General features: G+C 38.1%; 1 protein-coding gene across 1 annotated transcript; it reads right to left on the bottom strand.

Moving 5' to 3' along the window:
* Window positions 1-201: 201 nt before the first annotated feature.
* Window positions 202-3,196, bottom strand: LOC149820304 (cytochrome P450 711A1-like). Its single transcript, XM_089983423.1, has 4 exons — window positions 2,973-3,196; window positions 1,527-2,271; window positions 1,137-1,232; window positions 202-675 (listed from the first exon to the last, which is right to left on the bottom strand). Exons 1-4 carry the CDS (start codon window positions 3,194-3,196, stop codon window positions 337-339), a joined length of 1,404 nt encoding a protein of 467 aa, XP_089839549.1. The 3' UTR covers window positions 202-336.
* Between the last annotated feature and the right edge of the window lie 9,203 nt (window positions 3,197-12,399).

Raw genomic sequence — 12,399 nt, forward strand, 5'->3', positions numbered from 1 at the left:
CTGATATCTCCTCAAATAGAAAGCGCAACAAGCTGGCCATTTCTTCCAAGAAAATTTTTCCGATGGAATTTTGAATAATAAAATTCTTCGGTCAAACATAAGTTGCTGATACTGAATTCATTGAGTACTACTACATTATTCTGGAATTTGGTTTCTAATTGATTGTTGGACAACGAAATTCCAAAGAGAGAGAGAGAGAGAGGTACTTATTCTTGTTATTCATGGAACCACAAGTCGTACAAGTACTAATCTGATTTGTTTATTTACATATTGAAAGAGACTACCGTCTGAGATTTTATGGAGGAACTGGTAGCACTGCGTCTAGTTTCTCAAACTCTAGGAAGTAGGGAAGCGTTTTATGACTCGGAGCTTAACCCCATACTTGTAGTTCATAACGAGGCCAAAGTCAAATTCTGGAGGGCTTTGCATGTTGGGAGAGTGTCTGAAAACAAACCTTTGGTAGAGGTGTATCAATGCAAGCTTGATTTCCTGTATGGTGAATTTGGAACCGACGCACATCCGTGGCCCGAGCCCGAAAGGAATGAATGCATAGGGATGCCGTTTCCTCTCCTCCTCGCACTCGGGATCAAATCGCTCTGGCTTGAACTTTTGTGGTTCTGGGAAGTTTTGTGGATCTTGAGTTGGCACATGTATTGCCATCCAAACCCATGTTCCCTGCAATTGTGGGAGTAGTCTTTAGCAACTTCACAGTAAGAGGAGCTGGTTCTTTTCTCTTGCTTTAAGCAATGGTTAGAAAAATCACAAATATTATGTTTCACATGTTTCCATTTTTCAGGATTATCTTGTTTTAATCACAAAATATTATACTTCACATGCTTCCATTTTTCAGGAACTAATGTTCTCAAAATGATGAATTGGTGTTACACCTTTAAATCATGGTTCAGTTTTTTACTGTAGTTTTATTGAAGGAATGACAAAGGACCTATTAAGTAGGATTGTCTTAGCATCGTGAAGAAATCAAACACGAAGGGAAAAATGTGCCCCAATTTGGGGTGCATGGTGAATGCTCAAACTTTGTGTTACAATGATCAACTATTGTCATATTTTGGCTGATACTGTTTGCACAAATATTATCCATATTTGAGTTTGAAATATTACAACTTCATAGTTCATACCTTGGGTAGTCTATATCCCCCAATCTCCACCTCTTCCAATGTCTCTCTGGCAACAAGTGGGGAGACAATGTAAAACCGCATGGACTCTTTTACAACCTGCAACACAAGGACGATTAGCTCACATGGTTGTCTTTACGCATCAAGGGTGAATATGGTGGTGTGCATTTTCCGCATACACGTAAAAATTCCAGGGAAAGAAAAAAAAAACGGGGGAGGAAGTAAAGTCAATTATCTTCCAAGTGACTAATCAACTTAAATGTGAATGGATATAATTTGAAGTGTAACAAAGTGAATTATCTTACAGTGATAACTTGCTTTCTTCCCTAGTTATACATGGCAGTTATGCTGGAGACAAAAAAATGAAAAAGGCTATAAATATGGACTTCTCACCTGATCAAGGTAAGGAAACTTGTGAAGATCCTCAGCAGTTGGCTCCTGATCATGGGTGCCAAAAGCGTCGATCTCAGCCAACAGCTTCTTCTCTACTTCACGGTGGGCCCCCACTAAATAAACTGCAGTGGACAAAGTGAAAGCAGTTGTAGCTGTCCCAGCTAGGAGGTGCTCATAAGCAAGAGCACTGATGTAGTCTTGTGTAAACACCTTTGAGTCATTCTCAAACTTCCTATCACTCAGTAGCACTGACAAGAAGTCCTTGTGTCCCAAATTCTGGCTCATTGATCTCTTCTTTACGATGTCATCCAAACGCTGGCTAAGGATACTATAGGTCAATCTATATCGCCAGTCGGCTGTTCCTGGTATCCACTCGAGGATCCGCTTAACCGGATATTGCAGAATTGGAAGGAAAAGTCCTAGGAGGGCTGAAGAAGTTGCATTGAAGTTCATCTTGAGTGATGTGGTAGCGTAGATGTGGTTGTTGATGAACTCTGATATTTCTTGGTCAACATTGGCACTGTTGCTTGTGAGCCCAAAATCGACTCCAAATGCAGCCTTTCCAATGACATCGTTTGCTAGTTTGAGGGAGAAGTCAGAGAAATCTATGTCATTGTCTTCTTTGTTGGTGAAGCTGAGTGCTGCATTTTGTATGATATGGTTCATTGCAGGTACTAAGCTTGCTAGATGGGAAGGTTGGTAGATGGCAGTTATCGTGCTTCTCATTGTAGACCATCTTGTATTCCTGAAATCAACCATAAAATTAAGAACAGGGTGTTCAAGCTCCACTCATTCTTGTGGTGAGCCAACCCGAACTTGAGCTCATGGCAGGCCTGAATTTAGTAAAGCTGAGTTTGAGTTGGCTCATTAACGAAGAACATGCACTTTTTTAAAATTGAAAATAATACCAATTGGACTCTAAACCTGAGCCGGCTAAAACTGGCCGATTACAAAGTAAATACATTATTTCAAAGCTGTGAGCAAAACCATTTGAACTATAAAACATATTGCTTGTAAGCCAAACATTTCAACCATCTACACTCTTTGATACAAAAATATATTAATTGCTAGTTGACGAGCCTCAACGAGTTGAGCTGAGCCGAGCATTCGTTGTTTGTGTTTGGCTTGCTGACCCCATTCCACAAGCTCTTTAGGAGCCAAACATGAGCTGAGCCACAAGCGGCATGATCTTTTAAGCATTTTAAGTTGGCGATTTTACCTAACTACGAGGTGACCATATATGCATATAATTTAATTGTATTAATTTACAAATATTAAGGTATAGAATGCAAAATTAATGAAGATAAATAATGTAAAATTGATGAAAGTTACGCAATCAAAAGCCTCCATCTTCAAAAAAAATAAAATTATTAAATCCACTTCATCTACAAATTAAGGTATAGGATATATATAATGCATGTTAAGGTAAATGTGTTACGCGCATACCTGGTACAGAAGAGACTCTTCATATGCAGATGAGACGTCGAAAGGCAAGAAGGAATGCTTCGGTTCGGCATGGATTTGAACTTCTTTATGCCAACTTCTCTGCACAATTCTGCACTCGCCACAATTATCAGTGGCTGCCTTCCCAAATGAAATCTGCATAAAGTATACCAAGATATCAAGATATTTCTGGCACTTTGAAAACTTTGGGCTGCTAGAACCGTCATTATAACGGTACAATCTATGTGGTTAATTAGATTGAGTCGATACAACTTGCACCTATGATTTCTAGCTCATTAGTTTCTTACCTTCGTTAGTAGCAAATATTTTCCCATAGATAAAAAGATGTTGAAGTTCATCGGAGCTTGTAAGGCATTAGGTGAATCATGACCAAGTTCTTGAACTGTGTTGTTTCATGTTTCAGGTGACAACTTATTCGTATCTAGTCAATAGAATTCCCTATTTCAATGTTTGAGCAGTTTAGACTAGTCAACAAATCAACAATAGAAACACCATTAGTTGCACCATATGCATAATTTCAGATATTAGCCCAAATGCTTGACACGATGTATCTGAATACAACTTGGCTTTGACTCACTGTGTCTGCCACTTTCCACTTGCTTTTGTTTAGTATGGAGGCTATGTAACCTGCTTTCTCATTGATGTCACCTTTGAAATGATATGCACCTAGCTAGCATAATATGCTGCAAGTGGATGCTCTAGTAAAGATTCAAAAGTCATTATCAACAGAGATGCAGTGCATGCCCTGACATCATCACGAGCCACTCTATGCATCAAAAGGCCACTAGGGTTCCTCACACCTGATAGGTGGGTTGGCTGAACGCTTGGAGGTTGATAGTTCGATACCTTAGGTGCAATCTTTGGCTGCAACGCCAAAGTCAAATGGAAAACTATCCCGAGTGAGTAGAGGGAGAGTATCCATAGAGTTTTACACTCTGGGCACCGGTTAATGTGAAACCTTATGGGCACGTTTGGAAGGACTCAGAAAAAGAAAATTTTGCTTGATAACTTTTCTAAATGAAAAGTTTTTGCTGCAGGAGAAAAACACAGTGCTGAGCTTATGAAAAGTTGAGAGAAAGAGAAAGAGAGTCCACAAGCCCCCTCTCACAGAGAGAGAGAGAGAGAGAGAGAGAGAGAGAGAGAGAGAGATCTGAAAATGGTGGTGGGCAGCTCTTAGAGAGAGGTGGTTCCACCAAATAGAGGAAGAGGGGTGGTCGACCGTGCCTGAGAGAGAGAGAGAGAGAGATATGAAAATGGTGGTGAATAGGAGGAAGATAAAGATGGAGGAGCAATTGCCCTCATGCAACAAAAAAATGATAGGAAAAATTCTTCTACTCCCCGGGTGGAGGAATTTTTCCTATAAAAAATCAAACTTTTTTAGAAAAAATCAAACTTTCTACTTGGAATGATTGGAAAAGTTGACATTTTTTCTTTCCTACTAGCATTTTTTTACCATTTTTCTAGCTTACCAGTACAAAAAAAAATAAAAGGTGAAACAGGAAAAGAAAAAAAAAGACTTCAAGTGAAATGGTTTTCTGCATGGTAACAGATGATGCAAGAGGAAGGACGAGATCAAACATTTATACCACAAAGCCCAGCCTTTTGCTTTGGCTTTAGTGTAAGAAAAATGACCATATTTACAAACCATAATATTTTCACTTAGAATTGTTGGAGTCCAAGTTATTGACGTCATTCACATGATGCCATTGATGTCCCAACTTTAAGTATAAATAAATAAAAATCATGTCGAGGAACCCTAGCAGAGACTCGGGTCACTTAATGAGCCCACCTCCCTGTGATGTAAACCCCAAGTGGGGTCACCGACATCCAAGCTCTTATGAATCCCACCAGTTAAAGACACCCGCACACCTAGTGAGAGTCGAACCTGGTCAGCACCTTCTGGTGAGGCCTGCTGCCACTTGGGCAACCAGAGTGGGGTGCACGCACGCCCGCCTATTATTGGAAATGCATGAAAGTCATACAAAATTGGTGCAATACAACCAAGAGATAATTTTTGTCTCACATGTAACCATTTAGAGTAGTTAATGGATATCAATTATGTTATTTTTCTCATTTTTTAAAGAAGAAAGATAAAGATGGTGGTCTTTATGATCAGAGCATAAACAAGCACGCAACATAAAAACTGATACTACAAATTAGCATTACAAAATAAAAGTTTTCTTTGCCTTTTGACAAAAAAATAAGTGTTTTCATTGTTAGATGAGCAGTTGGCCCAGATGGTATACCTATCGAGGCTTGGAAATGCTTGGGAGAGAAAGGTTTAGAATGGTTGACAAATCTTTTTAACTTGATTTGGCGAACAAATAAGATGCCTAATGAGTGGAGGAAGAGTACTTTGGTGCCTTTATATAAGAATAAGGGTGATATACAAGATTGCACAAACTATCGTGGTATAAAACTCATGAGTCATACTATGAAACTTTGAGAGAGGGTGATTGAGTCTAGGTTGAGGAAGGTTGTCATGATATCGGAGAATCAATTTGGTTTTATGCCTGGAAGATCAACTATGGAAGCTATACATCTTCTTAGACAACTTATTGAAAGATATAGAGAGAGGAACAAAGATTTGCATATGGTTTTTATTGATTTAGAGAAGGCATACGATAGAGTACCTAGGGACGTTCTCTGGTGGACAATGATGAAGAAAGGTGTTTCTCTCAAGTACATTAGTATAATTAAAGATATGTATGAAGGAGTAGTAACCAATGTCCGCACTTGTGGAGGGGTGACAACCAATTTTCCGATAACGGTTGGGTTACATCAAGGATCTGCTTTAAGCCCTTTCCTATTTGCGATAGTGATGGATGAGCTTACGAGATCAATTCAAGAAAATGTACCGTGGTGTATGTTGTTTGCTGATGATATTGTTTTGATTGATGAGTCTAGAGCTGGGGTTAATGCTAAGTTAGAATTATGGAGACAGACATTGGAAGCTAGAGGTTTTAAGTTGAGTAAGAGTAAGACTGAATATATGGAATGTCGGTTTAGTAAGCAACGAAGTAGTGATGGGAGTGTAGTGAAGCTTGGTGAGCAAGATATACCAGTGAATGATTATTTCAAATATTTGGGATCCATCATTCAAAAGTATGGAGAAATTGATGGAGATGTAAATCATAGGATAAAGGTTGGGTGGATGAAATGGAAAAGTGCTACTGGAGTGCTGTGCGATCGTAGAATGCCATTGCGGTTGAAGGGAAAGTTTTATAGGACGACTATTAGACCCGCTTTACTATATGGTACGGAATGTTGGGCTGCCAAGAGACATCATATTCAAAAAATGAGTGTAGCTGAGATGCGGATGCTTAGATGGATGTGTGGAAATACAATAAAAGATAAGATTCGGAACGAAGAGATACGTAAGAAGGTAGGTGTTGCACCCATTGAAAATAAGATGCGAGAGAATCGTTTACGGTGGTTTGGACATATTCGGCGAAGGCCTAATGATGCTCCAGTTAGAAGGTTGGAGAAATGGGAAAATATATTAGTTAAAAGAGGTCGGGGTAGGCCTAGGAAGACTTGGATGGAGATGATAGGAAAGGATATGAATGCTTTGAACCTCACCGAGGACATGGCGTTGGATAGAAATGATTGGAGGAAAAGGATTCATGTGGAAGACCCAAAATGAATTTCTTTTTTGGTTCATATCGCTGACCCCAATTGTTTTGGGATGAAGGCGTAGTTGTTGTTGTTGTTGTTGTTGTTGTTGTATTGTTAGATGAGCATGTGTAGCAATGTTTATCAACATAATCATCATCATCATCCCTTTTTTGGCTCAAATCACCACACAAGCTCAATTCCAAGACCTAAAGAATCTGCAAAATTGCCCAACCCAAACTATAATCATGAGTGAAGGTACAGTGAATTGAGGTCAGTTAAGTACATATGACAAAACTCGTTATTAAGCTATTAATCATTATCTATTTTGATAGAATAGAGACAACACATTTTGTCCAAAATGTGTGTTTACATATAGTGGTAACATTGGTGCATTTTGGTTGTTAAAATGCTAATGCATATCTCACCAATGGTTGCTTTGAGCTTGTGGCAGGTCACATGTGATCATTTTTACATTATAGGGTTTGAGCATTGGCTTGCTCCTCTTCAAAAGTCTAAAACACATGCTAACATCCAAAGGAAAAAAAATACTAAGAAAAATCCGAACCTGTATATAGGTCCATACTTCTTTTTAAGGAGACTGAACAGACCAAGGCCATGCTTAGAAAGTAAGGGCAGGTGCCCAAGGATTGGGGTTGCAGGAGGACCAGGAACATGCCTTACTCTCCATGAAGGAGCATAGTAGCAAGTAAAAAGAGTGAATATAACGAGCGCCAGTCCAGTGAAGAGAAAGGAGTAAGTAGGTGCCATCACCAACCATTGCCACGCATCTGCTAGTGGCACCAAACTTCCCCCTATGGTTGCCATATACTCAACGCAGACCACCAAACTAGAAATTAAGGAAACAAAGAGTGGATCGCTAGAAGAGGATGCAAGGAAACCCTGAACACCATTACTTAAATACAAGAGCTTCCCACTTCCTCCTTTTGTCCTTTCTTTCAGCATGCAATGTGGAACATTTCCAGCCTAGATGCCCAACACTATTATAATATTAAGGATGTTTTGTTTGCTGCGATGCAATGCACCGATAAAGACTTCACTTCACTTTGGGTCATGTCAACCAGTGTAATCAAGGAAATGCTGGTTGAAGATTCCTATGGTCTGTTTAGCACTAGCAAACACAAGTCATGAGGGCCCCCCTGAATTGTAGACCAGTTTTCCACCGTTCATGCCTTTAATCTGTTGGTTCAATAATACAACTCAATTCATGCCTTTAATCTGTTGGTTCAATAATACAACTCAATCATGCATGCTTAACGTGTCTCTTAGAGCGCAAGCGCGCACATACATATATATGGTACTATCCAGATCATGTTTTTTTAATGAAAAATATGATCTTTTAGCTTGAATATTTATGAATATTGTAGATCATCAGTTTTCAAACTTTATAAAAACCTAACCAGATGTCAAAATTAGACGATTGAAGAGATTATTCTTATAGAATCAAGCATGTAGAACATATATGTATGGTCAGATTTGAGAAAAACATTAAAAAAAAGCCGTTCATTTGCTCAGTAAGCTGGCGATAGGCACATATCAGATTATGCAGCTGCTCTCTCTCTCTCTCTCTCTCTCTCTATATATATATATATATATATATATATATATATATATATAGCACTCTGAGTCACTATAAAAAACAAATCAGTTTCCCATGTAAAATTATGTTTTAAATTTAGGTGCATAGAGGAATATATGTTAATTTTTGAAGTCCTTCAAAACCTACACACACAACACAATCCTAGGAACTAAAATACGTTCTTTCACCAAACAAACCATGTAAATCGATGCCTCAAGACTTGATTATCAAAAGAATCAAAAGCCACATCATGTGGGCCCCCTTGAAATGCAAACAAATTTTGCACCATCCGTTCCATTGTTGCTTCAATAGTGCGGCACAAGTGTGCACCATCCATGCATATCTTTGTTGGTTCAAAATTGCAACTCAGTTATGCAGTGGGTAAGAAAAGGAAGGGGCAATGATTATGCATAAGTTTGCGCTATGTTTCAAGGAATCTTGATGTTCCCCACTTCCAAGAGGGAAAGGTATGGATATTGGAATAACAAATTAACAATAGCATCAGTTCTTTCTTAAGCGTATATATGCAATTAACATCCCATTAAGTCTGTGATTTTGTATCACTTCATTCTTCCCATTGTCCCTCATGAGGCCTCTTTAAGAACAGATTGTCTCCTCCCTCGTTGTAGAGCGGGGGTTGCAGTCTAACTCCTAACTAGTGGTTTTTCAAGATCACATCATGAATACCCGATCATTGTTTTCTCACAAAGGGGTATGTTTGTTTGTCTACCCCACCTTCGTGCAACCACCATATTCTTCTCATTTCACCTGGTCAATCACCAAAAGGGACCATCACCAAAATACTTGTTCACGAACATCATCACCTAACATTCACACTTTTACGCTTTATATTGTTGAAAATGACATCATGTAAACATCAACATCCTTTTTCAGTTCGGGGCTGGTAATGTGTTTCTACCCCACCGATGTGTAGGCTTGTTATTTATTACTTTTCGCATGTTTTTTCACATATTAGCCATCAATAAAAGTACTTGTTGAAAACAATCACAGCAAAATTAAAGTATGGAGAATACAAACATGCGTTATATTGTTAGAATTTCAAGTTATAGTTACTGAACATCGTACCTTGTCAATGACACTTTCAGATTTCATCTTGTTGTACATGTGATTATGAATGCCTTATTGTTTTGTCATACAGGGATAGGTTTGTCTTTTTACCCTCCCACCGTGTACTTTTCTAATTTCTCTCATTTCATCTGATCAATCTCTAACAATATTCATCATCAACATACGTGTTGCTTAACAACATATCGTGTCATGGACATTTTTAAACTTTTTGTTGTTAGAGTTTCAATGATTATAACTATCAGACATTGTCTTGTCATGACCAATTTCATATTCCGTCAACAAAACATTGTGTTTTGTCACACACAATTTTACATTCCGTCTTCTTGAAAATGACATCTTGAATGCCCTATCATTGTTTTATGACACAATGCTATGTTTGTCTTTCTACCCCACCTTTCATGTAGATACCTTATTTGTCTCGTTTTGCCTGGTCAATCACTAACAACACCCATCACCAAAATACTTGTTCTCGAACATCAACTCCTATCATTTACACATTTACGCTTTATCTTGTTGAACATGGCGTCACCCAATAATTGTTGCCTTATTATTGTCTTGTCATACCGGGATAGGTTTGTCTTCTTACCCTGCCAACGTGTAGCTTTTCAATTTCTCCCATTTCATCAGGTCGATCTCTAACAATATCCATCAACCACGAAATTGATGCTTATCATTATATCATGTCATCCACATTCTCAAACTTGTTCTTATTGACCACAACACCATGTATACATCGAAATAGAAATATACTTCAGGGGTAGTTTTGTCATTTTACACTAACAATCGTTTAGTTCTTGTTTGAGATGAGAGATCCTCAAGGTTTCACTAATAATAATTAAAGTTTGGTCAAAACTCACAAACATTATATAGTTAAAGTGTTAAGGATAATAACTAATTGAACATCCTATCTTGACACTCAGAGCTTCATATTCCATCTTGTTGAAGATTAGAAATTAGGAATGTCTTGTTGTTTTCTCACGTAAGGATAGACTAGTCTTTCTACCCCGCCATCGTGTAGCTCTCTTATTTTTTTTATTTCATATGGTCAAGATCTTATTGTAGACAAGACCAGAGAAATAGTCGTTGAACATCCTATTGAGTGATTCACACTTCCTCACAATCTTGTTCAATACGACACCAAGTATACATCAACATACATATGTATTTCACGGGTAGTTTTGTCTTCCCACCCCTCCACTGTGTAGTCATGGTATTTATATCTTTTTACAGACCTTTTTCTCGTGAAACTTATTATAAAAGTACTTTTGGAGTCGAAAGCCCCACTCAATTCTCACTACCAAATTAAAGTATACTCAAAACCCACATGGGTTATGTTGTTAGAGTTTCATTGATTATAACTAACTAAACATTGTGTCTTGTCATACACAATTTCACATTCCGTCATGTGAGCATCCTGACTTGTCACACAAATTTACATTCCGTCTTGTTGAAGATGACATCATGAATACCCTATCATTGTTTTCTCACAAAGGGGTATGTTTGTCTTTCTACTCTGCCTTCGTGTAACCACCTTATTTCTCTCATTTTGGCCGGTCAACCACCAACAACAACCATCCAACACAATCTCCTACCATTCACACTTGTACGTTTTATCTTGTTGAATATGGTCTCAAATAAACATCAACATCCTTTTTCAGTTCGTGGGTAGCTTTGTGTTTCTACCCCACCGATGTGTAGACTTGCTATTTATCATTTTTCACATGTTTTTTCGCATACTAGCCATCAACAAAAGTACTCGTTGGAAACAATCCCATCAAAATTAAAGTATGGTGAATACCCCAATGGGTATTGTTGCTAGAATTTCATCGATTATAAGTAACATAACATTGTGTATTGTCACACACAATTTCACATTCAGTCAACAGAACATCGTGTCTTGTAACACATAATTTCACATTCTGTCTTGCTGAAGATGACATCATGAATACCCTATCATTGTTTTCTCGCATAGGGTTACGTTTGTCTTTTAACCCCGCCTTCGTGTATGTAACGCCCCCAAAATTTTAACCCAAATTTAAGAGGATTTTTTTTTTACAGCAGAAACAAGAAATAATATAGGGTTAAGCATTTAGGGACATTACAGTGGAGAGAAAACCCAACACCTTTATTTCATTCTATTTTTCAATGAAAATCATCATAGTTTTAAATGATATGAATCATTAAAAATTACAATAAACTCAAGTGATCCCTGGAACAATAAATTCAAAAATCTTGATCCGATGCCTCATCCCGCAGCTGCTCATAAACCCTATTCTTTACCTGAAAAATAGTAAATTTATTGGAATTAGACTACCACGTCTAAGTAGGAAAACTGTAACTCTTAATGCAGGTATATCATGAATCTAGCATGTGATGTGAGTGTCAAGTGTGAATCTTTAGCATATACCAAAGCACGTAAAGCAGACTATGTAATAGCAATAACAAACATATATCTAAATAAGTAAGCAGGTTATGCAACAACTATAATTAAGCAAGTAAAGCTTTTATGCAACAACATTAACAGTAACATGCATAACTTTCAGATAATAGTCACAATATGAATTTAATTACTTCATATCCACACATTTCAGGATCTGCATTTCATCACACGCTCAGAACATAAAGCATGTTAGAAAGGATATGAAATTGTCTCTTTAATAACTCCACTCACTGTGATACCTATTTGTTCTAATTATTGTTTATCTTTTCTTATCCCGTGGGTACACACAGGCCAAGGCAACCATCACAAAAGAGAACGTTCGGGGGTATATTATTCAAAGTTGTTTTATTAACCCGAACATTCTAACTGAGACTGAAAATCCTAAGGGAGCGGCCAGTGACCGAGAGAACCTCCCAAAGGTCAAAACCAAAAACAGGATGCATCCCTAACTTCTGCAGAAGAACAAAGAGCTACCACCTAGGATATATTGGTAGTCCGGGTCCCCCTCAACTCCGAGGACTGGGGACCATCGAATCACTTTAGCTCGAAACAGATAAACACATGTCCCCGGAGTTTTGTACCACCTACCCTCTCCAAGGTAAGCCCAAATCTGAGTGGGTTAATCTTTTCATTTAATTATGTTCTCGAAGTATGGGGCATTTTCC

The sequence above is a fragment of the Nuphar pumila genome, chromosome 12 (genome assembly GCF_984573655.1).
Source record: "Nuphar pumila chromosome 12, dmNupPumi1.hap1.1, whole genome shotgun sequence".
NCBI classification, from domain to species: domain Eukaryota; kingdom Viridiplantae; phylum Streptophyta; class Magnoliopsida; order Nymphaeales; family Nymphaeaceae; genus Nuphar; species Nuphar pumila.

Excerpts from the sequence above, each read along its gene's own strand:
- LOC149820304 (XM_089983423.1), bottom strand. The coding sequence starts at position 3,196 with ATGACGGTTCTAGCAGCCCAAAGTTTTCAAAGTGCCAGAAATATCTTG. Across the intron at positions 2,272-2,972 it reads AAGAGTCTCTTCTGTACCAG|GAATACAAGATGGTCTACAA; the intron begins GTATGCGCGTAA and ends GGTTGATTTCAG. Across the intron at positions 1,233-1,526 it reads AGTTTCCTTACCTTGATCAG|GTTGTAAAAGAGTCCATGCG; the intron begins GTGAGAAGTCCA and ends CTTGTGTTGCAG.